Here is a 24,680-nt window from a genome sequence, read left to right as displayed (position 1 = left end):
ACTTTTTAGTTTATTTTCAATGAAGAAGACATTTGTCGAAAACAAAAATGGCGACGTACTAAAGTTTCTGTTGTCAACTCCCCCCATTGGTGTTTTTTTTCCTCCAGAGCTTTGACTTGATTAGATCTAGATCTAGTCTTACTAAGTCTTAGCTAGATAGTTCTTGCAGTATAGATTTAGAATCTATCCGAAAATTACAATCTAGATCTCTATCTCTGATTAATGGGTAACATTAAAATCATTATAAACATGAAATTAAAAACAAAGTTATGAAAGTAACACAAAGTTAAAGTAAAAAAAAGTTAGCTAAAAAAATGCTAAAAATTAAAATTATTTGTAAATTGTAATTGTAGACTAGATCTAGTAATTGTAGATCTACACTCTTCAATCTCTTGACAGTCTTGACTCTGTGTAAGTGACACCTCTCCTCTTTCAGTCTTTGCCTGTGACCCTGTGTAATTGTAACTGTATATCATAGTATATCACTATATGACTGTACTCAATCAACTCACTAGTAATCACTAGTTACAGTCACTGTACTGCAGTGTAGACTAGTGTAGACAGCCACAGTCACAGTGTAGACTAGACTACTCACTGTACTAGATGATCTAAAAAATCTAGAGTAGATTATGCTATTCGGACACCTATACTGCTTATAGGCCCAAATTTGAAAGTTTGACTTTGACAGCGCATTATTTGACAATGGTTCGACATAGAAAAGAAAATGCAAAATCTTCTTTAGTTTTTAAAGGAGAATAAGGATGACTACTTATATTTGTTATTATATTTAAGGTCAAAGATGGCTTGTGTTTTCATTTAATTTGGACAAATTTGACCCACATTATTTGATTCCGGACACCATAATTTATTTCGGACAGTCTCTATATTTAGGCATCAATAAACTCAGATTATAATTCTATATTAACATTAATTAAATTTTAAGATCCACAGGCATAACCCCTCACATGAAATCATTAAGATGTTTTCAAATTATGCATATATACGAACACAAAAAATAAAAATATGAACATACTTATTCTACCTAAATTACGTCACTGGGATACTGACTTCTATATACCGACTTTTAGACTTATTTTGTGTTTGCATGATTAGATTTGTGTTGAATGTTTGTGTTTTTTGTTTATTAATTTAATAAATTTCTAATACAGATGATCTTTTGTAGTATAGTACAGGTTAGGATAGCCATTTTTTGCCTAACTGAATCCTTTATATTCTCTCTATATAAATCTAGATCTATCTAGTAGGTCTAGATCTAAGCATTTAACTTTCAATGTACCAAGCTCACTCCAAACATTTGCCCATTTATTCTCTATAAAAAAAAACAACAACTAACAAACAAATATAATATAAGATCATTAACATTGATGTCCAAAACTGGCTGTCTGAAATAAATTTTGGTAAGAAAATCGTAATTTAATTCGGACACCTTATTAATTTTTTTTTTGTTTGGAATCAAACAACTTAGCTTATGAATCAAATAAATCAGCTCCAAAAACAGAATAAATATTGCCGGGCTCATTAGTATAGACTTAGCCAATCCAAGAGGTAAACTTCCCGCAGGAAAGGGGTGAAGGCATCTGTCTGTAGGTCTATAGATTTACCTTTTGCATTTACAGTATAGTTAAGTTCTTAATAGTATAGTAGTTCATTTTGACTTTTAAAATAAAATCAATTAAAAACATTTTTTTTTAATCATTTTACAGTTGTGCTTGACAAATAAGAAACAGAAATGCATCTAAAGAAAATATAAAATATGGCTAGCACATGTGTTGACTACAATCAGACTGCTGATGACCATCAGACTCTTCTTGTCTTGATCAGGCATACAGGGTCTCAGTTGCCTAATCAGAGTTTTAACCATGCATATGATAAAATCTCTCGAGTTGATCGTATATACGTTCAGGGTCAGAAACGAAACATCACCATCAAATATAGAAAAATATATTCTTCTGACTTCAACTCTTGGGGTGACTTTCAAAGTCATCGAAAGGTCTTAGGGCTTGTGACCATTGGAAAATGTTCAAACCATGAAGAGTTTGGGGACTTGTTTACAAGCTACAAGTCCATAAAAGAAGAGTATGCTTCAACAATAATTAATTCTCGACTGATTGTGTTTGGCATGAACACTGATGGCTCGCCTATTGAAAAAGCACAAGTGGATACAAATGGCAACAATGAAAACGGTGGTCTTATTGAGGGCAATACAAATTGTAGCAATCCAGACAATTGTCGAACAAAATGTTCATGTTTGAATACAACAAAAGAACAGGATGCTTCGTTGACACCTAAAGTAATAACTCCAAATGTCCTTGAGACTTTGGATGAGCGTGTTGAAAGGGAAACCTCGGATAATGTGTTCACCTCGCCTACAGACACTGCCGTGACCTCTAATCGGTCAGAATCTTTCAGCAGCCTGAAGACAGAAGAGAAAAGACCCCATAGCAACAGCCTGACCAAAGAGAGCACAGGTTCTGAAATTGTGTTTTACCCTAACCTTGAAACCTCTGGTGACCTTGAAGAGAGAATGAAGGAGTTTGTCACTTCTCTTTACTTTGTGCTAGAAGGAAAACGGCTGGACCGTTCATTTGAGAGAAATGACAAAATGACCTTGTTGTGTGCACCTTTCGAGAAGAAAGACTATGTTGGTGTGGACACTGACACAAAGTAAGAAATTCCATTTAGTAAGAAATTCCATTTAAGAGTTTTTTGAGTTCATTGTCATAATTTAAATCATAATTTCTAATTGCTTTAGCACCTGAATAGAGCAACACACTTTGAGAAGTAGATCACAATCAATTCAGAAATTAAAAAATGGGTTAAATTACTTTATTAGCTTAGAATATTTAAAAAAGGTAATTTGAAAAAAAAATTGATTTATTCAATGTGTTTAAAGAATTGGGAAATTAAAAATATGCCTTACTTTGATTTTAATTAATATGTGTCTGGATTCTTTAAAAAAAAAGGTTGCACTTTGTTATATTTACTTGAATTAAAAAACAAGCTTTTCATCTTTCCAGAAATGATCTTTTTTTTTTGAGGTTTTTACTAAGTGACTGGGTTCTGTCTGTCAATTCAAGCTTGGTCTTAATTAAAACAAATACGTAAAAAAACAAATGATTTAATATTGATTTTTTTTTCATGGAACTTGATTTCATATTATTACACCCAGTTATATCTAGTTGTTCTTAAGTATTAAATGCAAGATGTAGAAGCTCTCCACAATGAGATGGGTATCTTGTGATCAGTTTTTCACTTGAAATGGATCTAGCTTTTTTTTTAGTTTATGCTTAGTGTGTTTTGTCATGTTTAATTTATCTGTTGTTTTATTTTTATCTTCATGGTTGATCAGGGTCAGTCAGTAAAATTTTGTGTTATTTGGTAACTTTATTTGAAATGGCTTGAAAATTAAATGTATTTACTTAAAATATGTATATAAGAATAATGTTTTATTCCAATATTAGTTTACAATTTTGATTTCAATTTCATAATATTTGTATATTAAAACCTAGGCCCCAGATCAAGGAAAATTATTATTTTGTTGTGGTTATTACAAGTTGAATAGAATTTTGGTAAAAAGGCTTAGAATAATGTTTTAGTTAGCAGTTACTAATAGTAAAAAAAATCGACCAACCGCCTTTACTTTTCCCCAACTAATATCAGGTACCCATTAGAGCTGGGTGTACTCAGAGGCGCCCGAAATTAAAAATTCCAGTCTTCACCAGGATTTGAACCCAGGACCTTTAGTTCGGATGCGAAGCGCTTTACTGCTCAGCCGCCGCGCCTCTAGCAGTCTGTAATAAAGGTCTAAAATAGTGTAACTGCTCTGTGCATCTCTATTCAAAATGCATATTTCAGAACAGTGCCAAAACACATTGTTGTTAAAACTAGTGATAACGAGTTCCGCCCAAATATGAAAGCTGATATACAATAAAACTGAGTGGCTGAGAGGGACTACTATATGTGTGTTTGTTTAATCGTCTTATAATTCTGATATTGTTACTAAACATCCTCACCCACTCTGATACCATTTTGTTGAGTTGCTTGCCTAAATTTACAGCAATATGTGATTAAAATTTGAAATATTAAAATAAACTTTAAGGCTTAGCAGCAGCATTGGTATAATAGATAATAATTATGTGATCAGCATTTGAAATGTAAATTGTTTGAGAACTCTATTTTCTATAGCTCATGTATATATACTCTACTTCAAGACTTTTATTTCTTGTGCAGGTCCTTTAAGAAAAAATGTATGGGTCGTTTAAGGAAGCATTTAGGGGATCTGTGCTTGCAAGCTGCCATGCCAGGGGAAGCCATTCTGCATTACAATACAGCATTGGATCTTCTAAGATCAGTGAATGACTTCTTATGGATGGGAGGTAGTTAGATACTTACATTATTTTTATATTTGTACATACATGTTTTGTAGAGATTTTCTTTTGATTTTTATCCCTGGCTTTTTTTCTCTGTCCATACCAAACAGAATTGAATTTTTAAGGTCTTAGTTGAAAATGCTGTTGTTGTTTTCTTTTTTTATAATAATAGAGTCTTTTATTATGCATTGTTTCCTGAACAAGATGTAGTGTATTTTTTTTAAATGAGAAAAAAAGTAAAGTTGTTCTAAAATATATTATTGTTACTTAGATATAAAAGCTTTACCTTCACATATCCCTTAGTCTGTTGGACTGTTGGGGCACACACAAGATTTGTCAACCGTCTTACTCCATTGCTCTTTTGCTTTGGATAGAACCAGTGGCAGGCTTGTCCATTCTTTGATGTTGTCTTCCCATCGCTTTCATTTTTCTGGTACTGTTCCCTCAAGGAAGGTCTATGTGAGCCCCGAAGACCTTGTAGTATGGCCATAGAGTTTTAATTTGCATTTTTTTTACAGTAGTTAGCAGGTCATCTTGGGGTCCAATCGCTCTAATAACCCTGTCTCTAATCTCATTTGTGAGGTGATCTTTAAATATGATACCTAGCTATCAAAGTCAAAATGTGTTTTTAGCTTTTTTTACAAGCTTTCTTTTTATTCATTTATTAATTTATTTTCTACTTTAAATTTCTTGTTTTCTCTCAGGCTGTTATGAAGGTCTTGCATGTTCCAGTGTTATTTTAGGCTACCCCAGAGTGTTGCCAATTGGTTTGAAAAGGAATTTATCCTTTCAGGCCAACAGCAGTTCAAGCATTTCTGAAATAAAAAGTAGAACAGGTAAAATAGTTAAAAGAGTAAGCCACTTACTTTAGTTCCCAATCTCACCATGTCAAAGTTTTTGTACATTTGTATATTTAACATCTTTTTTTAAAATTGCTTTTGTATACAGCACATCTTTCATAATCATTGCACTCTGGTTCTATCTCTTTCTTTAGTGGACCTGCTGGGAAGGGGTGGGGCATCTCAGAGGTTTCTGAACTGCCTTAGGCATTCAGCAAGCCAAATCTGCTTGAGCAGGGTTTTGAACTTAAGCCCCCTTGATAAGTAGTCAAGTGGTGTCTGTCACTCTGTATCCTAATATAGGTCTGGGTAGGTGTTATTGTTAATCTGGGCTCAAAAGGTTATCCTTTTAAAGCTTTAGGAAGGCATAAACACCATCTTGCAGCGATTCAGATCAACAACCAAACCATAGATCAAGTTCAAGAATATAAATATTTAGATACCATAAATAACCATAAATAACAAGCTAAAATAGTGAACACTGCCAAAATCTTGACACCTAGGTACACCAAAGACTTCACTATCTTAGGAAGCTAGGAAAATTGAAAGTTGACAAAACAATTAAATTTTTTTATACAGCAACCATGAGTAGTCAAATTACCTTTGCCATCACCTGCTTGTATACTTCGTTGGCACAAAGACATCGACTAAATAAAAACAAACATTTTTTATCACCCTAACACAGCTTTCATGTCTTGAATAACTATTTCATGAAAGATGCCTTTCCAAAACATAATATCCTTAAAGACAATTATCACCCACTAAACCACAGTTCCGTCAGATCTGGATGTAGTGGTCAGCTCCTCTTCATTAAGGCTATATCAGAAAGATTTTGGGACTCCTTTATTCCACTTTGTCATGGTGTTAAAAGATCATTTGTTGACACTGAGAAATACATAGAAGTTTGATTCATAAAGTGTGTGTGTGTGTGTTTTGTGTGTAAATGTGCTTAGTGTTTGCATCTATTGTTATTATTGTAATAGTCATGCTGAGGTAGACCTTTGTAGTCAAACTGAATTTCCATTAGTTTGGACCAATAAAATTCTCTTATCTTTAGTTTACTTTCTTCAGTACGTCATGAGGTCATCCCTTTCATTCATCCCTAATAACCTTGTGCTGCAGTGAAGATGGTTGCACTAGAGAGGAACTTTTTTTCTGAGAAAGTTGAAACACTTTGTAGTGTCACCTATCATCCAAGACCAATTAATGATTGTTTCTTTATCCCTCAAGCTGGCTTAAGCCTCATCACGAAGTATCAATTTTCTATTGTACACATTAGCAGAAGAGAATACCCAAAATATCAAGATATTAATTTTGTGTTTTTGATAGTTTTCATAAATGATTATCATATGATGAAGCTGTTACTGATTTTTGCTGATGTCATGCTAAATTAGAGATGTCTTCCCTCTGCAGGTTCCAGCTATGCCAATGGACTTGACATTTTGCCTGACAGTGTCAGCACTGCTGGTGTCAATATTGATGATGTTGTGGAGAAGTATAAAGAGGCCATAACTCTATACAGCAAAGTGAGGTTCTTTCCCTTGGTTTGAAATTTTTAATTCATCATTCTAAAATGTACAGTAGTATGTAGTTGTTAAAGGATGTTCTAATCAAACACAGGGAAACCTGGTCTCACATATTAAAACCACTTGCACTAGTTAGTTTCAAGAGGTCTTATCCACATTGTTTTAAACTGTAATCACCTAGTAACTGTCTCTTGTGTTTGATGTTTCAGTTCAAGAATGCAGCTGTTATTGAGATGGAAGCCTGCCTGAAGGCTTGTAGGTTTCTAATACTTCAGAATGTAAGCCAAACATTTGATACAGAAAGTCTTACTGAAAATTCACTCTTTTAAAACCTTTATTTTGTACATAATCTGTTTGGTAAAATGCATTACAAAGCATTGCAGAGAGGCTAAGTAGTGCTTTCTTTGAGCATGCTATAAGCATGAAAGTAATGCTTTATAATAGCTATAATTTTATATATTTAATCTTTATTATTTGATTAATGTGTTTGACATAGTATACTGAAACATTTACTTGATTTTCTTGAAGCATTACTTTTTTTGTCACGTGTGTTGTAGTTTTTACAATTCTGCTCATTGTTTCATACAATTGGCCACTATTTCCCAGAAATATCTTCAGGCCTCTGACTTCCTTCAAAATGTTGTGTACATCAATCCATCATCACTAGAGGATGACAGGGTACGTCTTAGCATGTTGGTTGTCCAGTAGGTAGAAAAAACAACTTAGAATCAATGCATGTAAAAGATTTGTAAAATATTCATGAAAAATTTTTATTGATTAAAAACAAAACAAGGCAATTTTGTTTCTTTCTTTACACTTGAAATTCTAGATTGCTTGGGCTTTTGAAAAAAATGCTTTTAACTAGGAACATTTTTTTTTTTTTAATATTAACTTTCTAAAACTGGTGAGCATGAAAATAATTGACTTAAAGATATGGATTTAATGAAATTTTGATATTAACTAATACCATTATAATGTTTGGCATCACATTAAATATTTACTGTGGTTTTGTTCAGATCCAACGGTATATAACACTGTCCTCCTTGTATAGCCAAATTGGGTTCAAGCGCAAAGCTGCATTCTTCCGTCGTGTGTGTGGTATGCATTGTGTGGCACCAGACAGCTCCCCTAGTTGGTCACAGTGCTATGAACTACTGCTGCAGTGCTTAGAAGGATATCTGCTTTCTGTTAATCCCAAAGAGATTGATAGAGGTCAGTGTTAGGAAAAAACAACTGATTTTATGAAAGTGATGTGCAATTTGAAAAGAAACACAATATGCCTGATAGAGTGAAATAGTTATTATTTTTATCCCACGTAATGTTAATTTGCACTAGACAAGGTTTAAATTCAAATACAACAAATACAAACTTTTTACTGACAAACTAACTAGTTGACGGGGGGAGGGGGGGTGGTGGCTGAGTGGTAAAGTGATTGGCTTCCGCACCAAGGTGTATAGAGTTTCAATCCTTGTGAAGACATGAATTTTTAACTTTGGGATTTTTTTTGACATCCCAACTCTAATGGGTACCTGTCATACCTAGGGGAAGTTAAGGCTGTTTGTCGTTGTGCTGGCCTCATGACACCTTTATTTTCTGTCAACCTTAGAAAAAGATGAGCTTTACATCTTCTCCAATAGATTACACTTTATATAATAAGGATTTTGGTCTTTTTTTCCTCTATACTAATTAAAGTCTGTTAATGCTCATTTTTCTAATTTCCACCAGATTCTACATTCTTTTTGTATTACAATATCTAGGGCTATCAGAGTAAACAAAAAATTATTCAGATTTATGTGTACTATAATATCATTATGTATATGTTGCACTTCCAGATCATCCATCAGGTTGGCCAGTCTTACAGTACCGTGTCCTTCATGAACTTGTGTACTCAGCTAGAAGAATGAGCAATCCTCAAATAGCTGTCAGGTAGGATTAAGGCGATTCAATCATTTACACCTTACTTTAGATTACTGACTGTTAGTAAACTACTTTGCAATTACTGGAGCTTGCAACTAAAGATAGGATTTAGAAGTGATCTTTTTGTTTCATTTTTTTCATTTCTATTCAAAATATAAATAATAATGCAGAGAAATGATCATCTTTTGAACAAATGTTATAAACACATCATAAAAACTTACAGTAAAGTTAACCTCAGATTTTAGGTGAGAGTGTTATTCAGCTAAGACAATGACTCATTACTCTTACCAAGCAAATATCAGAATAGCCATTAGAGCTGGTAAGAATAAAAAAACTTTGCCATATATTAAGAAATAGATGTTTATCTCTACTAGTATAAATTCTGGCTCTTTCTACCATTCACCAACTTTGCCTTAGTGTTTTACTTTTGCTTACTTATAAAGGACAGTCATTCATTGAAAAAGATGTAACACAATAACTTCTGCTTAAATATCTGTGCTAACCATGATGCAGACATCTATGACATAACTCTTCAAGTACTTATGAAATTATAATAATTACTTTTGTATGACTTTGTTTGCTGATCATAGCCTCTGGCTGAAAACATTTCATTTCATAAGGCCAATGTAAAACCAAAAATAAAAAATCTTAGTATAATCCTTTTTTACAATTAATTCTGTGTGTTGTAATTTTTTTTAATAATATTTCTTCAATGTTTTTTTTTTGTTCCAGGCACATGACGCTATTGGTGGACATAATGTTACCACATCTGAGTGTTAGTGACCAGAGGGAGGCCATCATGGGCCTGTCCACTTTGACACAAAAATGCCCCGGCAATCCCCAGCCCATAGCCCTGGATTCTGGCCTCATTTTGCCCCCAGTTCCACTGTTGTCACTGCCAACTGTCAGGTAAAGCATTAATCAGAAAACATTATATAGTATTACTATTTGTTGCAAACTCGAATGATAATTTTAGAAGAGACAAACACCAGAAACACATTTTAAAAGAGGAACTCAAAATATTGTCCATGAGTGAGTTCTTTTTTAAAATAATTTTGTTTGAAACATTGGCTGGTGTAAGTCCATCTGCAATTCACTTTATGATAGATATTAGCTAAATCTAGAAGAGGTACATGGACTAATTGGCCAAAGTTGAATTTCACAGTTTTAATACAAATTACCTTGAACGATGAGTTATTCATGACAAAAACTCCTTATAAGTGATGGCAAGCTAATTTCTTTCCTTGGCTTCAGACTATGTCCAGCTATTGAATGTAATTTATATTGTTCCCTAAAATAGATAACCTATATAAGTTATGTTCTGTCAAGTGGTTTTGCTGTATCTATTTCTATTTTAGAAATATATATGTCTCTTTCTGTCTCGGAAGACAATGGATGTGCCTAGATTTTAGAATTATTGTCTTGATAATCTTGTACAGACATTTTATAGATATATAACATAGATCTTATTGAGTTTCAAAATGAAATGCTTAAGCTGGGTTATAATTTTTTATTGAGACATTTTTTTTATTATTGATTTTATTTTGTATTTGTTCTGAAACTGTTTTGTCACCCTACAGATCTTTCAGACTGTTACCCCCCAGCCCTCACTTGCAAGCCAGTAAAATTGACAAGTCTGATGTGGACAGTTCACCAGCCGTGTTCATCTATTCCCCATTCCTGTCCAGCACCAAGAAATGCAATGAAAGCAAGCCAGGTTAGATAATTGATTTGTTCAGGGAATGACAACTGTCAAACAAATTTCATCCATGATATAAAGCATATTATTATTAGAATCCAGAATCTTTAAAGATAAGACAAATTCACTGTAGACCCCAGAACAATATCTACTGAGAATATTTCTTATGATGTTGTAGAATCAATTTGGGTATGTGTTGTTATGACATGTTCAGCTAAGTACTGTTTTGTCTGTTGTTGTGGGAGTGGCAACTTAGTAAAAAAAAAAGTTGATAAAGAGTTACTTAGACTTAGGTCCTACTGCACCATTCAGTGCACAGGGTGGCAAGCTCTCTCCACAGAGATATTTTGTAGGCAACTTCCACAGCCTCTTCCTAGCCTGGTGTCCACAGATTTTAGGTCTTCTGAAAAGTAGGGAGGGTTTGTCTATTGGTGACATGTTCTCAGTAATCAAAATTCAACGTCTGTGTATGTATTAAATGTGACAAAGTATGCAGGTCACAACTGGGTTTGTTTAGTCATATGAAACATTGCCCTGTATCTTAGGAGTCAAAGACATTGCCATTATTATTATCTTCAAAATCCTAAGTATTCTTTAAAAAGCATTACACTAATATTAAGGTTGCATTGTAAAAGAAAAAAAAATATATATATTCATGCACAAAGCCACCTGTTTAACAAATGTATTTATGTTGTATAGATGTAGTCCATCATTCTATGCAAAAATATCCAATGAACATGATATAACTGAAACATAAATGTGAAACAGCTTTTGGTGTTTGGGGGCTACTAAATATAACAGTCGTTTAGAAGACTAGATGAAATAAACAATCATTTGTTGTATCCAATATAATGCTTTATTATTTTTCTCTCAGATTTTAAATGGGTTGCTGGTGATATATGTGAAGCCAATGTACAGTTAGTCAATCCTTTAGCAGATGAATTGAAAATATTTTATATGGTAAGGCTGCAAATTCACTTTTTGTTTTAGAAGGTAAGCAATAGTTTTAGTTCTTATGTTTTGCTATTCTACATACTCCCTACTACTTACCAGGGCCTCTGGACTTCTGATGTGGACACTGAAATATTTCCTGCAAGTCCAGTCATTCCGCAAGACTCTGGTGTCATGAATATTAAACTTATGGTCAAGCCTAAATCCCCAGGAAATCTGAAAGTTTTAGGTAAGTCTTGAAACCATACAAACTTACCATACAGTTTATGTACTATCTAGGATTCAGAGTTGTTTTTTTTATGTAAACTAAAATATTTAAGTAGATCATCATAATGTTTTTATTACTTGCATGCTAAATTGTTTTGAACTTTTACAACTTTTTTTCTTATAAATTAACATTCCATAAGAGAAGCCAAATATCTTTTCTGTGCAGTTCTCCTCTTGTTTTTTATGTTCTCTTTTGAATGCCTATCCCTAAGCTGCTACCTTAATGGAAATGTATGTGATTTATCTATATAAAAAAAAAGGGAAATTGTTATCTCCTTCTGCATTCTCATAATTTTAGAGGGTTGGGATGACTTAGAACTTAGACCAATATATGAGATGAATTGGGTAGTGATTTCCAGATCAGGCAGCTCTCCTTAAAAACTTTTCTATATGGGTGTTTTGGGGTCTGTGTCTTGTTCAGGCCTCATGGTGGAGAATGCAGTTGTGAAGGACATGTTGAAATGTAGGACACAAATTCAAGGGGATCTGTTGGCAAAGACTTTGATGCTAAAATATGATTGATCCTTTCTTTTTATTACAGCAGATTAGTTTTCTTAATATATTTTATGCACAGATTTATGAAATACTTAATGTGAATCAAGGTTTATAATTCTTTTTTACCTTCACATTCAGCTGGAGGCAATTTTCTTAATAATTCAATTTAGTAAAAAGCAAATCAGTTCCATTTGAAATATTTTTATCACAATATATGCATGTAGATTTTTTAAATAACAGATTTCTGAGTAGCATTAAAATATGATTTATTCTGAACAGTTGATATCTAGTCTCACAATGTATTCTAGAAGTCTTTGCTGCAATGCTTTATAAACATGTGATACATTTTTATTTTGTGCACATTCTGTTGTTGCTTTAATTATTGCTGTTCATTTCTTAATGTCGGCTTGCTCTCATCTCTTAGGGTACACCACTGTTGTCTGTGGAGTAAAGAGTAACTGCCGGCTGCGTGACCTGGTAAACCTGACTCCACCCATGTCCGAGATTGTGATAGAAGTCATCCCTCCCCTGCCCCAGCTAAACCTATCCTGTTCGCTACCGAAGTCCACTGTGTTTGGTGCAGTAAGTGGAGCTGACATTGTGGCCACTGGATCAGCTGTTTTGTTTGCTGGACAAAGGTACCTTAACACATGACCATAAATACACTTTTTATTATGATCAAAAATCTGTTGATTGGTTTCCTATCAAGTTAATTAAGAGAAAAAAGACCTAAAATGTGACATTATATTGTAACTCTATAAAAAAACAATCTACTATAAAACTATATCCAATATGTGTTTATAAATATATGTAATTAATGGCACTGGAAACAACCAATGTCTTTGTCTACTTTTGACAGTTTAAAAAAATGGAACTATTGTTATTTTTTATTTTCAAATTCTTGTTAGCATCTTTGGCTGCCTTTCTTCTAAATATGTCTTGCATTATACTGTTATCTTGCATGGATCTATTTTATGGCCTTTTTCTTTTTTGAGTTACTTAAACCAAATAGTCTCTTTTTTAAAGTCAGTACTTGGGCTTTAGTTTGATAACTAAATTTTCTTATGATATTCTACACCATACATACAAATCAGACAGCCCCTTTTAAAAATTGCCAGTTTGGCCATGCCGTAAAGTTCTGAAGAGTCTAGAGAAACATAAACATTGTGCATTGTATTAACTAGTCTATTTCACTAATATTACATATAATTGATGTTTGAAATTGTGAAAGAGAGGATTTATGAATTCTGAAATTTTAGAAAATGTGTGGCGCTTAGAATAACTGTTCAGAGTGGAATGGGATAATTACAGCTGCTCTGTTTTAATTCAAATGTTTTTTGTTCCCAGCACTGAGTGTATCGTCACCATACAGAATATATCAGAGTCCCCAATAGAAATGTTGACTGTGTCACTGACCACTAAAAGTGATGTTCAGGGTAAGTTTGTTACCTTCATCTGCAGGACTGATAGGTTTGAAGAGGGCAAAGGCTCTCAAAGGATATGTTTAGCATCACTCTGAGGCTTGATGTGTTCAGTACACACCCGCAATATAAAAAGCACTTTAAACAAGGTTACAAAAGACAGTTTGTGTGGAAACACAAACTCAAAATCGGCCCCCGAAGTAAAATGTTTTACATAATTCGGATAATCCTTCAGAGTTGAAGATAGTTTACTTCCTAGTCCAAACCTCCCGCAGGACGACGGGGGATGGGAGCAGGCAGGGTTTGAACCTTCGATCGTCGATAAATCCAAACGACAGTCCAGCGCGCAAACCGCACGACCAGTGGTCCACCCAGGTAGGCTTCAATATTTTCAGAAAGAACATCCAAATGAAATTATATCGAAGACAAATGAGAGATAAGAATGGAGAAAGAAGGTTAACAGATCTTGTGTAGTGCCCCAACCGTCCCGCAGATCAAAGGATACGTGAAAGTGAATGTAAAGTTAGATGTGAACCTGGCCTAACTAGTTTGTGGTCTATAGGGCAGATGATGTAAAGTTCATCTGTTTTTGTGGCCTACGGTTAACGAGGGTGTCATGTAGCCAGCACAACGACCAACCGCCTTTGCTTTTCCCCAACTAATGTCAGGTACCCATTAGAGCTGGGTAGACTCAGAAGTTGAAAATCCCAGTCTTCACCAGGATTCGAACCCGGGACCCTAAGTTCGAACTAAATAAGTTAATTGTTTTGAAAAGGCTCAATCTCATATTCGAATCCTCAAAAAAAAAAAAAAAAAAAATTTCCACTATATAGAAAAAATGTTCACGAAAATGATGTTTATAAGATTACTATTCGTCTTAAATTAGGTCTAACATATAATGCATACTAATTAGCTTTTTCTTATAAAAAACTGCTTGCATAATTGATTTTAAAAATTAGAATTTTCGCTTTCAGGAAAAAAAAGTAGCCGTTGCATCAGAACTTTGAATGGTCTAAAATATTGTGAAGTCGGATTTTCAATATCTCTTCTAGTTTACGAGATCTAAACGGGACGGACGGACAGACATTTCGCACAAAACTAATAGCATCTTTTCCCCTTTCGGGGGCCGCTAAAAAAACTAGCAACTTACAAATGACTTAGCTTGACAAAATTTAACAAGCTGAATAGAGTAAAAAAAAAAAGGATTGATACTAGAAACACTGTAGTTGGGAAGGTGGATAAGGTAATAGGAGTCTAGCGCCACACGTTTTGTAAATATCACTTATGTAACAGCTTTCTTTTTTACATTGTACAATCTGGAGAGTCCCAGGAAAAAAAATATTATTTTAAAAATTTAGTGTTAATGACCTTTCCTTTTAAATCTTAAATTTTAATTCTATATATTGTCCAATTTTTATTTTAAATAATATTTTTCTAAATATTTGTTCTCATTCTCTAATCAGTCAGAGCATAAGAATAAGGTTAATAGATAACTACTTACATCACAGCACACTAAAAGTATACTAATTAATTACACACACATTTCATTACCTTCTTACCATTTTCCATAAATGGTACCAGCATAACAAGGCATTGTCTTGAAGTTCAAAGATGCGTGGAATATTTAAATTTGGTGTGACCATACAAACCCTTTTGCGACTTGCATACTTGGCCAGAACTGATGCAGGCAAAGTCATCTACCATGGGTCTACTTAAATTCTCTTTTTGCCATCTGCGCCTATCTTTGGAATGGGATTTTCGTTGTGTATGTCCCATCATGATTGTGAGAGCACTTCAGTTTTCTCTTTCAGAAGCCATTTGCTTTCAGTATAACAAAATTTATATCCCTGGGGGCATGAAGCCTACTGAAATAGACCATCTAGCACATCAAACACATTATAGCTTTAGAACTTAAATAATTGTTTGTATTCATTGCACTATAAACATTGCAGGTACTGTGAATAGGATGCTGACCTGGAGCCAAGAGAATATTCAATCCCAGCTTCCCCTGTTACCTAAACACCAGCTGTGCTTTTCTCTGTGTATCAATGGGGACAGTGACTTTCTAATCCCTGTGGAGCAGCCAGCTCGTAAGTCTTGATGAGAACATGATCATGATCAAATCTTTCTATGAGCTAAATGTATTTGATCTTTTTTTTTTTTTTTGGTCAAATATTGGCAGCTTGAATAATTGACAAGTAAAGTTTATCTTTTTTTTGTTTTTTGATTTATAAGTTTCTGATGTTTCTTCAGAAGTGATTATTGCATCCTAGTCAAAACCTTCTGTAGAACATCAAGGAATGGAAATGGGCAAGGCTTAAACTTGGGACCACAGTCCAAAGTACATACCACACGACCAGGCTTAAAGTTTTCTAGAAACGTGGCATTCAATTGTTGTTGTTTTTTTGTTAACTTATTAAATGCTAAGCACTATAAAAAGTAAACTCCCATGCCAGATATTTAGTTCTGGTGAAGTAACAGTTCACATATTTAAGAGATAAAATGCCTGGACCTTCCCAATAGATGTCAGACACTTGATGAAATGAAAGATGTTTTTGAATTTTAAGTTAAAAAACCTGGTCCTAAAATGACTGGAACTCAGCGATGCTGTTTTCAACTACATAGTCACCAAATACTATCTTCTCTCCCAGTCAGCTCCTACCCCCTGGTAATATCATGTACCACATAAAGCTTGCCAAGTAGTCCACAGTGGCAAACTGTAAGAAGAATTTCCAGTCACAACAGGAGTCAAACAGGGATGTCTCTTTTCACACTCCTGTTCTCTCAGAGTATTGAATTGGGTCATAAAAGAAGCTTACTCTAATTCAGGGAAAGGAATCCAATGGACTTTCACACAAAAGCTGGTGGATCTGGAATTCGCAGATGTCATAGTCTTATTATCACACAGACTACAGGATATGCAAGTAAATGTCACAGCTTTAAGTGAAATAGGAAAAAGAGTAGGCCTTAAAATAAACCACCAAAAAACAAAAGTACTTAGAGTAAACAACAAACAAAATGGAGATATAGAACTGGATTCTCAGACCAGAGAAGTAGATAGTTTTATATACCTTGGGAGTGTAGTCAGTGTATCAAGTTTAACAGATGAAGACAATAAAGCCATATAAATCTAGTGCTTCAGACATTTACACACCTAAAACCAATCTGGAAATCTCCCCACATCTTCTAACAAGACTAAAATAAGAATCTTTAACTCTAATGTCAAGGGGGTTCAAGTGTATGGTCCTGAAACATGGAAAACAACTGAAGCCACAACAAAAAAAAAAGTACAGACCTTCATGTCTGAAAAATATCTTGAAAATACACTGGTATGACAAAATAGAAAACACAAAACTGTGGGAGATGGGTGGATAGAGAAATATAGAGGTGCAGATTAGAGAGATTAGATTAGAGAGAAAGTGGAGATGGATTAGTCACACCCTTAGAAAAGATACCATTAACAGAGCTAGACAGGCCTTAAAGTGAAACCTCCAGGGCTCAAGACACAGACGAAGACCAAAAAGTTTTGAGTCGACACAGTGTACTAGATGAAGCAGAAAGGACAGGAAAGAGCTGGGAAGCCATTAAAAAACTAGCAAGAGACTGTGGAAAGTGGCATGTTTTTACTGAGGCCATGTTCCATGAGGAATGCAAAAGAAAGATAATGATGATATAAAGCTTATAAAATTTTATCAAAATCTGTTCGCCAATTTTGTGATTGATCATTCAGTGAATGAGTGGTATTTTGTTCTTTCTCTTTTTATCTATAAAGAACTGACGTAAATTATCCAACTTAATGTACAGTAAACTTGCCATAACACTAATTTTACAAATCTGTTTATTGTTATAAAGGTTCCCCTATGTCTCAATCTAGCAGAAGAAGATCGGAAAGTGTGGATCAAAAAGACAAGGTCTGACCAATGTCATCTTCATGTTTCTTTGATTCTTTTGTTGTTGCTTTATTATTTTTTTTTTATTTTTTTTTTTACCATTTCATCATTTTGAGTGACTTAGGTTTATCTATCAATCTTTGGTTCTCTTTAATGCTTGATGTTTAAATCATTGAGTTTGAAAAGCTCTTCAACAATTGGATATTCTGTTAAAAGTCTGTTGTACCTATGGTGTATTGCACACGTACATCCACCAAGCCATCTTTCTTTTTCTTGTTTGTTTTCCAGATAGAATCTTTATTATTTGTACAACATAAGTGGAATTTACATAACATCTTTTTCTATAATGCCTTGATAACTATTTTAGTTGATAATTTCTTTTAGCAACACTGAGTTTAAGAGCTAACATAATGGGTGACTTAAGTTTCCATGCTTTGACAGTAGGTAGTTAGAGAGTTTGTTTTCTGGTTTCAGACAATGGATGCAGTGCTTTCCTTGCAGTACAGTGGAGGGGAAGGCCTGAAGGCAGGTTACAAGAGACAGTGTTCACTAGCTCTGAACCTGGACATTTTGCCCAGTATCTATATCACACAATGGGATGTCCATCACATTGATAGGTAGGGAATCACTAGCTCTGAACCTGGACATTTTGCCCAGTATCTATATCACACCATGGGATGTCCATCACATTGATAGGTAGGGAATCACTAGCTCTGAACCTGGACATTTTGCCCAGTATCTATATCACACAATAGGATGTCCATCACATTGATAGGTAGGGAATCACTAGCTCTGAACCTGGACATTTTGCCCAGTATCTATATCACACAATGGGATGTCCATCACATTGATAGGTAGGGAATCACTAGCTCTGAACCTGGACATTTCGCCCAGTATCTGTATCACACAATGGGATGTCCATCACATTGATAGATAGGGAATCACTAGCTCTGAACCTGGACATTTTGCCCAGTATCTATTTCACACAATGGGATGTCCATCACATTGATAGATAGGGAATGAAGCTCTGAACCTGGACATTTTGCCCAGTATCTATATCACACAATGGGATGTCCATCACATTGATAGATAGGGAATCACTAGCTCTGAACCTGGACATTTTGCCCAGTATCTATTTCACACTGATAGGTAGGGAATCCAAAATACTAAATGCTAGCAATATTTGTATTGGGCATTGCTATATTCTAAAGAATGAATGTTAAACTTGTAACAGAAAGAATAGTAACCATTCTGTACTTAATATTTAATATGAATTAAACTGAATTTTACCTTTTTTTGCATTATGGCCAACACTAAAGTTCTCTTTCATCTCAGTTCTACTGAATGTCGCCTGTGTCTCGATTTACTGAACATATCTAGTCATCAAATTGATGTCACGTTTGATACAGACAAGAAAATTATATTAGAACCTCAACAGATGAGAAGGCTAGTTTTTGTTTTTAAATTTTATAGACCTATGTTTTCTTTTAAGTGGTAGAGTTTTAAAAAAAAATGTGTTCTTAATATAAATAAATTTTAACAAAATAATTTTGGTTGTTGATAAAAAAAAGAATCTTAAATTAATTTGATTTGTTTTTCATATTTCAGGATATGTATGAATGTCCCTCGGCTCGACCCAGAGCAGATCTCTTCGAGCAGAGCCCAAATTGATCATGTGCCTTTACACTACAGGAACAAAGTTCTACCTGACCGTTATAGTGAAATACTCGCCAATTATGTGGATATAAGATGGTCTATGGTAAGTTAGTGAGCAGGGAGGAACAGCTGGTTATATATTTGCCATTAATCTTTTTTTCAACTGACCATTATTTAGAGTCTTAAAAAAAGAAAAGCATTGTACTATTTTATTTTAAAATGCATATAAATTAAACATTTTAAAGGCTTATTTGTCATAGATTACACAACAGTACAAAAACTTTTTAAAAGTCATAATTTAAGTTTAAAAAAATAAGGTATTTCAATGAATATGTGTTTTATCAATGAATAAATAATTCCTTTTACTTACCATGCCCTTTCATAGATTTGAATGAAAGATATTATGCACTCAAAAAGCAAACAAACTTCACCCCTTCGGTAACCAATTTTTTAATCAATTATTTAAAGCGTTCTTGTTTTGTTTCATTTTTGCAGCCTGCAGCCAAGTCCTGTGGTAAAGTTGGGATAGAGTACATCAAATGGAAGCCTGATCAACTGTTCCTGCTGCTGACACCAAATGTTCGATGGGGTCAGTTTGACAATTACCTTTTTTTTTTCTTCCTTCTTCTTATTTTTATTTCACAAATTGGCAAGTCATGAATGAACAATTTTATTTTAAAATACATTTGAAAAACTTTTTCCACAAGTCAGATATGAACCCTGCCTTAAGTATTCACAAACAAAAAAAAAAATTTGGAAGAAAGTGAAAATTTGTTTTAAAGAATTATCATTGGCCATTTTTTGTTGTGTGTAATCAAAATCTGGGTTTTATAAGTGGTAATGATAGATTCCTTAAGATCCCTATCCATCTTCTGTTTAAAGCAGCTGAAATATTTTCTTTGTTTGTTTGTTTTTTTTGTATGAATTCATTTTGTAACGTATGTGTTTTCTCTGTCTGACTGGCAGAAGTACAACTGAACAAGAAAGTCTTCCTGTCAACCTCCAAGTTTAAATTCAATGTTGGGGAAGTAGTGGATGTGGAAGTGTTACTGGAGAATACAACTGGTGAGAGAAAGATTCTGTTGTTTTTTTTTTTTTAGTTTTTTTTTTTTTAATAGTTTTTTTTTTTTTTAGTTTTTTTTTTTTTTGCACATGTATAGGATAAAGTTCCACTTTCAGACCTTGCGATCTATAGAGTAGATGATACAAAGGTCACCTGTTTTTGTGGCCTATGGTTAACGAGGGTGTCATGTGGCTAGCACAACGACCAACCGCCTTTACCTTTCACCAATTAATGTCAGGCACCCATTAGAGCTGGGTGGACTCAGAGGCGCACAAGGATACCAAGATATAAAATCCCAGGATTCGAACCCAAGACCCCCGGTTTGGAAGTCAAGCGCTTTACCACTCAGTCACTGTGCCTCCTCATGTATAGGATAGAGGATTTTTAAAGAGTTATGGAGCATTTTGCTCTAGACAGAACTAGGATTAAGATTGAGTGGGAAGGTGTAAGTTATAACAAGAGGACATTCTTATAAGATGTTCTACTCTTCAAGCATAGGGCCGCTACTAAGATCATATTAATATGGGGATTATTTTGTAGTGATTCTCCTCTTTTATAAAAAAATATACACAAGACACCATAATTTTTTTGTACAGTTGTATCAGTATCCATTGAATTATTTCTAACTCAGCTGATGAACATTATATAGATGTATAATCTGTAAGATTCTACATTTCAAACTACTTGTTCAAATTTATAAACATTTTGATCAATTTCATTCTAATGAAATATACTGAATAAATGTTTACAGGGCAAGACAAAGGGAATTCTTCTCTCAGCATTGAGGCCAGTCAGAGTATTGATAATGGGGACTTATCAATGGATGATTCATCTGTGTCTGTGATTGGCTGTTCAGCATTATTCATACCTCAGGTAGTGTGGACTATTTTTGTTATAACATTGCCCATGTATCTTCAGCTATAAAGTGTACTTTAAAAAAATTACAATAACTGAAGTTTCAGCTATAAAGTGTACTTTTAAAAAATTACAATGAATCAAACTTCAGTTATAAAGTGTACTTTTTAAAAATTACAATGAATCAAAATTCAGATATAAAGTGTACTTTTTAAAAAGTTACAATGAATCAAACTTCAGATATAAAGTGTACTTTTAAAAAAGTTACAATGAATGAAACTTCAGATTTAAGAGACTGCTACCACACCATTTGTGTTATATTTGTAGCATTTTGAAACCTATTGTATTGAAGGCTTCCTGAATCTACTTGGACTACAGTCCAAGCATAAAGTCATACTGTATCCAAGGCTTCCTAAATCTACTTGGGTTCATATGTACACTACATTCCAAGCATAATGTCAAGGACTCCCCTGCAATCGTTTTTATACTTGCGATTTCAATAATTTCCATACAGTTCACTAAGTTCTTATGAGTGATTGCTATGTTTAGAAGGAAAGTAAAGACTGTTAGTCTTGACACTTGTCACATAATAATGTTGTTCAAAGTTGATATATGAATTATCGTGAAGAGAAATTTTATCAAACTTTCTCTTCATTACACTTTCTCTTCATTACACTTTCTCTTCATTACACTTTCTCTTCATTACACTTTCTCTTCATTACACTTTCTCTTCATTACACTTTCTCTTCATTACTTTATTACACTTTCTCTTCATTAAACTTTCTCTTCATTCAACTTTCTCTTCATTACACTTTCTCTTCATTACACTTTCTCTTCATTACACTTTCTCTTTATTAAACTTTCTCTTCATTACACTTTCTCTTCATTAAACTTTCTCTTTATTCAACTTTCTCTTCATTACACTTTCTCTTCATTACACTTTATCTTCATTACACTTTATCTTCATTACACTTTCTCTTTATTCAACTTTCTCTTCATTCAACTTTCTCTTCATTTCACGTTCTCTTCATTCTGCCTTCTCATTCAACTTTCTCTTCATTACACTTTCTCTTCATTGCTTTTCTGCTGTTTTTAATTATTTTGTTTTCATAAGTACTTAATTGTCTTCATTTTTTTTGTCCTAAGATTTCTGCCAATTCTGTGGTCAGACATTCTTGTTCATTTATATTCTTCTCTCCTGGCTGGTATTTCATCACTATTGTGTGTAGACAGCTTAACACCTGCAAAGTGAATGAAGTCCATGCCGAGGACAGCGCTCAGAGTGGACCCAGGACAGCAGCAGCATCTGCAAGACTAAATAGTGACTGGAAGTGTACAGTTCCTGTTAAGTTTGAAATAGGGCGATGACCCCAGTTGCCTTTCAGTCAGTGACATGACGTGTTGTGACATAGCTGACAGAAACAGCAACATGTTATTTATTTATGACAGTAGCTGAAATCTGTCATGAACAGCAGGATGACATAAGGTGCAGTCTTCCGCTGACACTTCATTGTGACATAAACAGCATTTGTCAGTGATATTTCATAGTGTTTGTCACATAGCATCTATATCTACTTGCTTATCTACTAACAGTCTACAGGATTTCAGCAGAAAGAAAAGCCAAGGGGAGTTACAACTGGCAAGATTCTTCACATATCTTGCTGATGACTACAATATAGTATTTCAAAAGTTCAATCATTGAAGACCAACCCTGGTGTCCAGAAGGGAAACTTCCTAAGATTTCCTAAAATTTTGTTACAGTGTGATTACAATGGGAATCAGTCGACAATGTACCATCAACCAGGTTATCATTAAACATAATAGCCAAGTTAATAGACTAGATCTTGACTGACTGTTATCCCCATGACTCTTGACCATCAAGCGCTAATTACTGAAGAAATAATGTTATTCAAGAGATTGATGTAATTATTTTTGTCCCCCTTTTGGTAGTTGTAATTAAAAGTAGTTCTATTGTTGATAGCTTTTCAATTATTGCCTTCTCTATTATGTTGGTGAGGGAAGAAAACTTTGTCATCAAAAAACATTGTGTAAGTAGTATCACAGAAAGCAAGGTTAGTTATCAATGTATGTGTAACCAATTCCAAGTCATCTCTGTACGTGAAACCAATAAATAAAACAACAATTTACTCTAATTCTAAAGTTGAATTTTTAAATAAATAATTGCCTGATAAATGTTGATTACTAGGATGAATCAACTTTTAGTTGTTTTTTTTTAAATTTAACCATTATAACTGTTTATAAATGAAATGTATAGAGCATTTTTCAAAACATTTGTTCCTTCAAGTTATTAAACTGCTGGTTTTTATAGTTGGTATGATTGGAAAGGTTAAAACAGAATGGCATTGAACTGTCTGTATAAAATGGTCTTCTAAAAAAGTGAACAGTAATAGGGAACTGTTGCCTAACATTTAATCTGACCGTTGAATTACATTTCTAAATGGCTTGTCCATCACTAAAATAGGAATACAGAGCCTCTGCTTTTTGTGGGGTCAGATAGCACTGTGACTTGGGCCAGACAGGTCAAAGGTTGGGCACCACTGAACCATAACACAATAAATAGTGATGTGTAGAAAAAGTTGTTTTTTTATGTCTAGGGCTTATCCAATGTTTTACAATTTAGTTTTTATAAAAATGTGGGACCTGAGACATTTATTGGAAGGTTTGACTAGTCCACTTCTTATTAAACCAGGCAAACATGTCCTGAAATTTTTTTAATCTAAATATTTTATTTTAGTTATGGAGTATTTTATAGGTAATTTAGATATTGAATATTTTATAGATAAATCATTGAAATAGCGTTTAGAGAAAAAACATTAAAAACCTTTGAACTAAGAACCTAGCCAGATCATGTAGATTTAGTTAGGGTTAGTTTGATTCAATCGTTAGAGATTCAATCATAAAGAGATTTGGTCAAAGAATATTGAACAACACAACGCTGCTATTATCTCCAAACTGTATTGTCTCCAAACTGTGTCAAGATCCTTAGCTCTCTCTCCCCTTTCCTCCCTTCTTGAAGACAACATGAGGAAATAGATTGAACTCTGTAGTGAAAGCCAATAGTGTCATTATTTGCTCTTAGATTTTGATCAAAGGAAAAAAAAACAGTTGAAGATTTTGAAATAATTAATTGTCGTTATTTTCCACTGTTGAGACATTTGAAATTTTGTGTTGTCTTTAGTTCTAGTGAATGTTATTTCATTCTTGTTATAGTTTAACATCCCAACCTAGTATACAGAAGTAATGGTAACAGCTACAGATTAGATCTAGTACTTTGTCAAAAGGACAAGAACTTGTTTAAATTTAATGGACAGCTGTGGAATTTCCAGTGTAGTTTTGATTTATTTTAGTAATACAGGAAAACCCTTGTTTGTTTGTTTTTTAATTGGGTTTTTTTTCCCTATTATCTTAATTGTTTACTTAATTCACCAGCTAATACTTACTGTATGCATGTGTTGTTTCCCTTGAGGAACTAACAGGTGTTTCTCAATGATTCCATTCTCTAGCCATTCCATGTGATTGTATTTGTATCTTTTGATTTGTTTCTTGTACTTTAAACTTTGTTTTTACTTTTTGACTCTATTGTGTTAGTTGCAGAGAGCATAACATTGAGTTGTTGCTTTTGTTTTAGCCCGCAACTGAAAACAATGATGGACATTTTCTTCTTTTCATTTTTTGTTTTTTTTAAAGAA

The 24,680-nt window shown here is 33.8% G+C and overlaps 1 protein-coding gene across 4 annotated transcripts; it reads left to right on the top strand.

Moving 5' to 3' along the window:
- Nucleotides 1-28: 28 nt before the first annotated feature.
- On the top strand, nucleotides 29-24,680 carry LOC106051002 (trafficking protein particle complex subunit 9-like). Of its 4 annotated transcripts, XM_056015030.1 has the most exons (25): nucleotides 29-226; nucleotides 1,253-1,418; nucleotides 1,725-2,685; nucleotides 4,252-4,397; nucleotides 5,096-5,227; nucleotides 6,644-6,756; nucleotides 6,966-7,034; nucleotides 7,363-7,434; nucleotides 7,773-7,968; nucleotides 8,589-8,682; nucleotides 9,406-9,582; nucleotides 10,254-10,390; nucleotides 11,247-11,332; nucleotides 11,426-11,552; nucleotides 12,510-12,723; nucleotides 13,433-13,521; nucleotides 15,459-15,596; nucleotides 17,359-17,417; nucleotides 17,871-18,013; nucleotides 18,732-18,842; nucleotides 19,005-19,155; nucleotides 19,548-19,641; nucleotides 20,019-20,117; nucleotides 20,867-20,988; nucleotides 22,117-24,680. In XM_056015030.1, the coding sequence occupies exons 3-25, from the start codon at nucleotides 1,775-1,777 to the stop codon at nucleotides 22,336-22,338; spliced, it is 3,702 nt and encodes a 1,233-aa protein (XP_055871005.1). In that variant the 5' UTR covers nucleotides 29-226; nucleotides 1,253-1,418; nucleotides 1,725-1,774; the 3' UTR covers nucleotides 22,339-24,680. The 4 variants fall into 4 exon arrangements, with proteins under 4 accessions (XP_055871005.1, XP_055871003.1, XP_055871006.1 ...); XM_056015028.1 differs by lacking the exon at nucleotides 1,253-1,418; XM_056015031.1 differs by lacking the exons at nucleotides 29-226; nucleotides 1,253-1,418 and adding an exon at nucleotides 1,469-1,604.

The sequence above is a fragment of the Biomphalaria glabrata genome, chromosome 17 (genome assembly GCF_947242115.1).
Source record: "Biomphalaria glabrata chromosome 17, xgBioGlab47.1, whole genome shotgun sequence".
Lineage (NCBI taxonomy): Eukaryota > Metazoa > Mollusca > Gastropoda > Planorbidae > Biomphalaria > Biomphalaria glabrata.
This window is presented reverse-complemented; position numbering and strand designations above follow the sequence as displayed.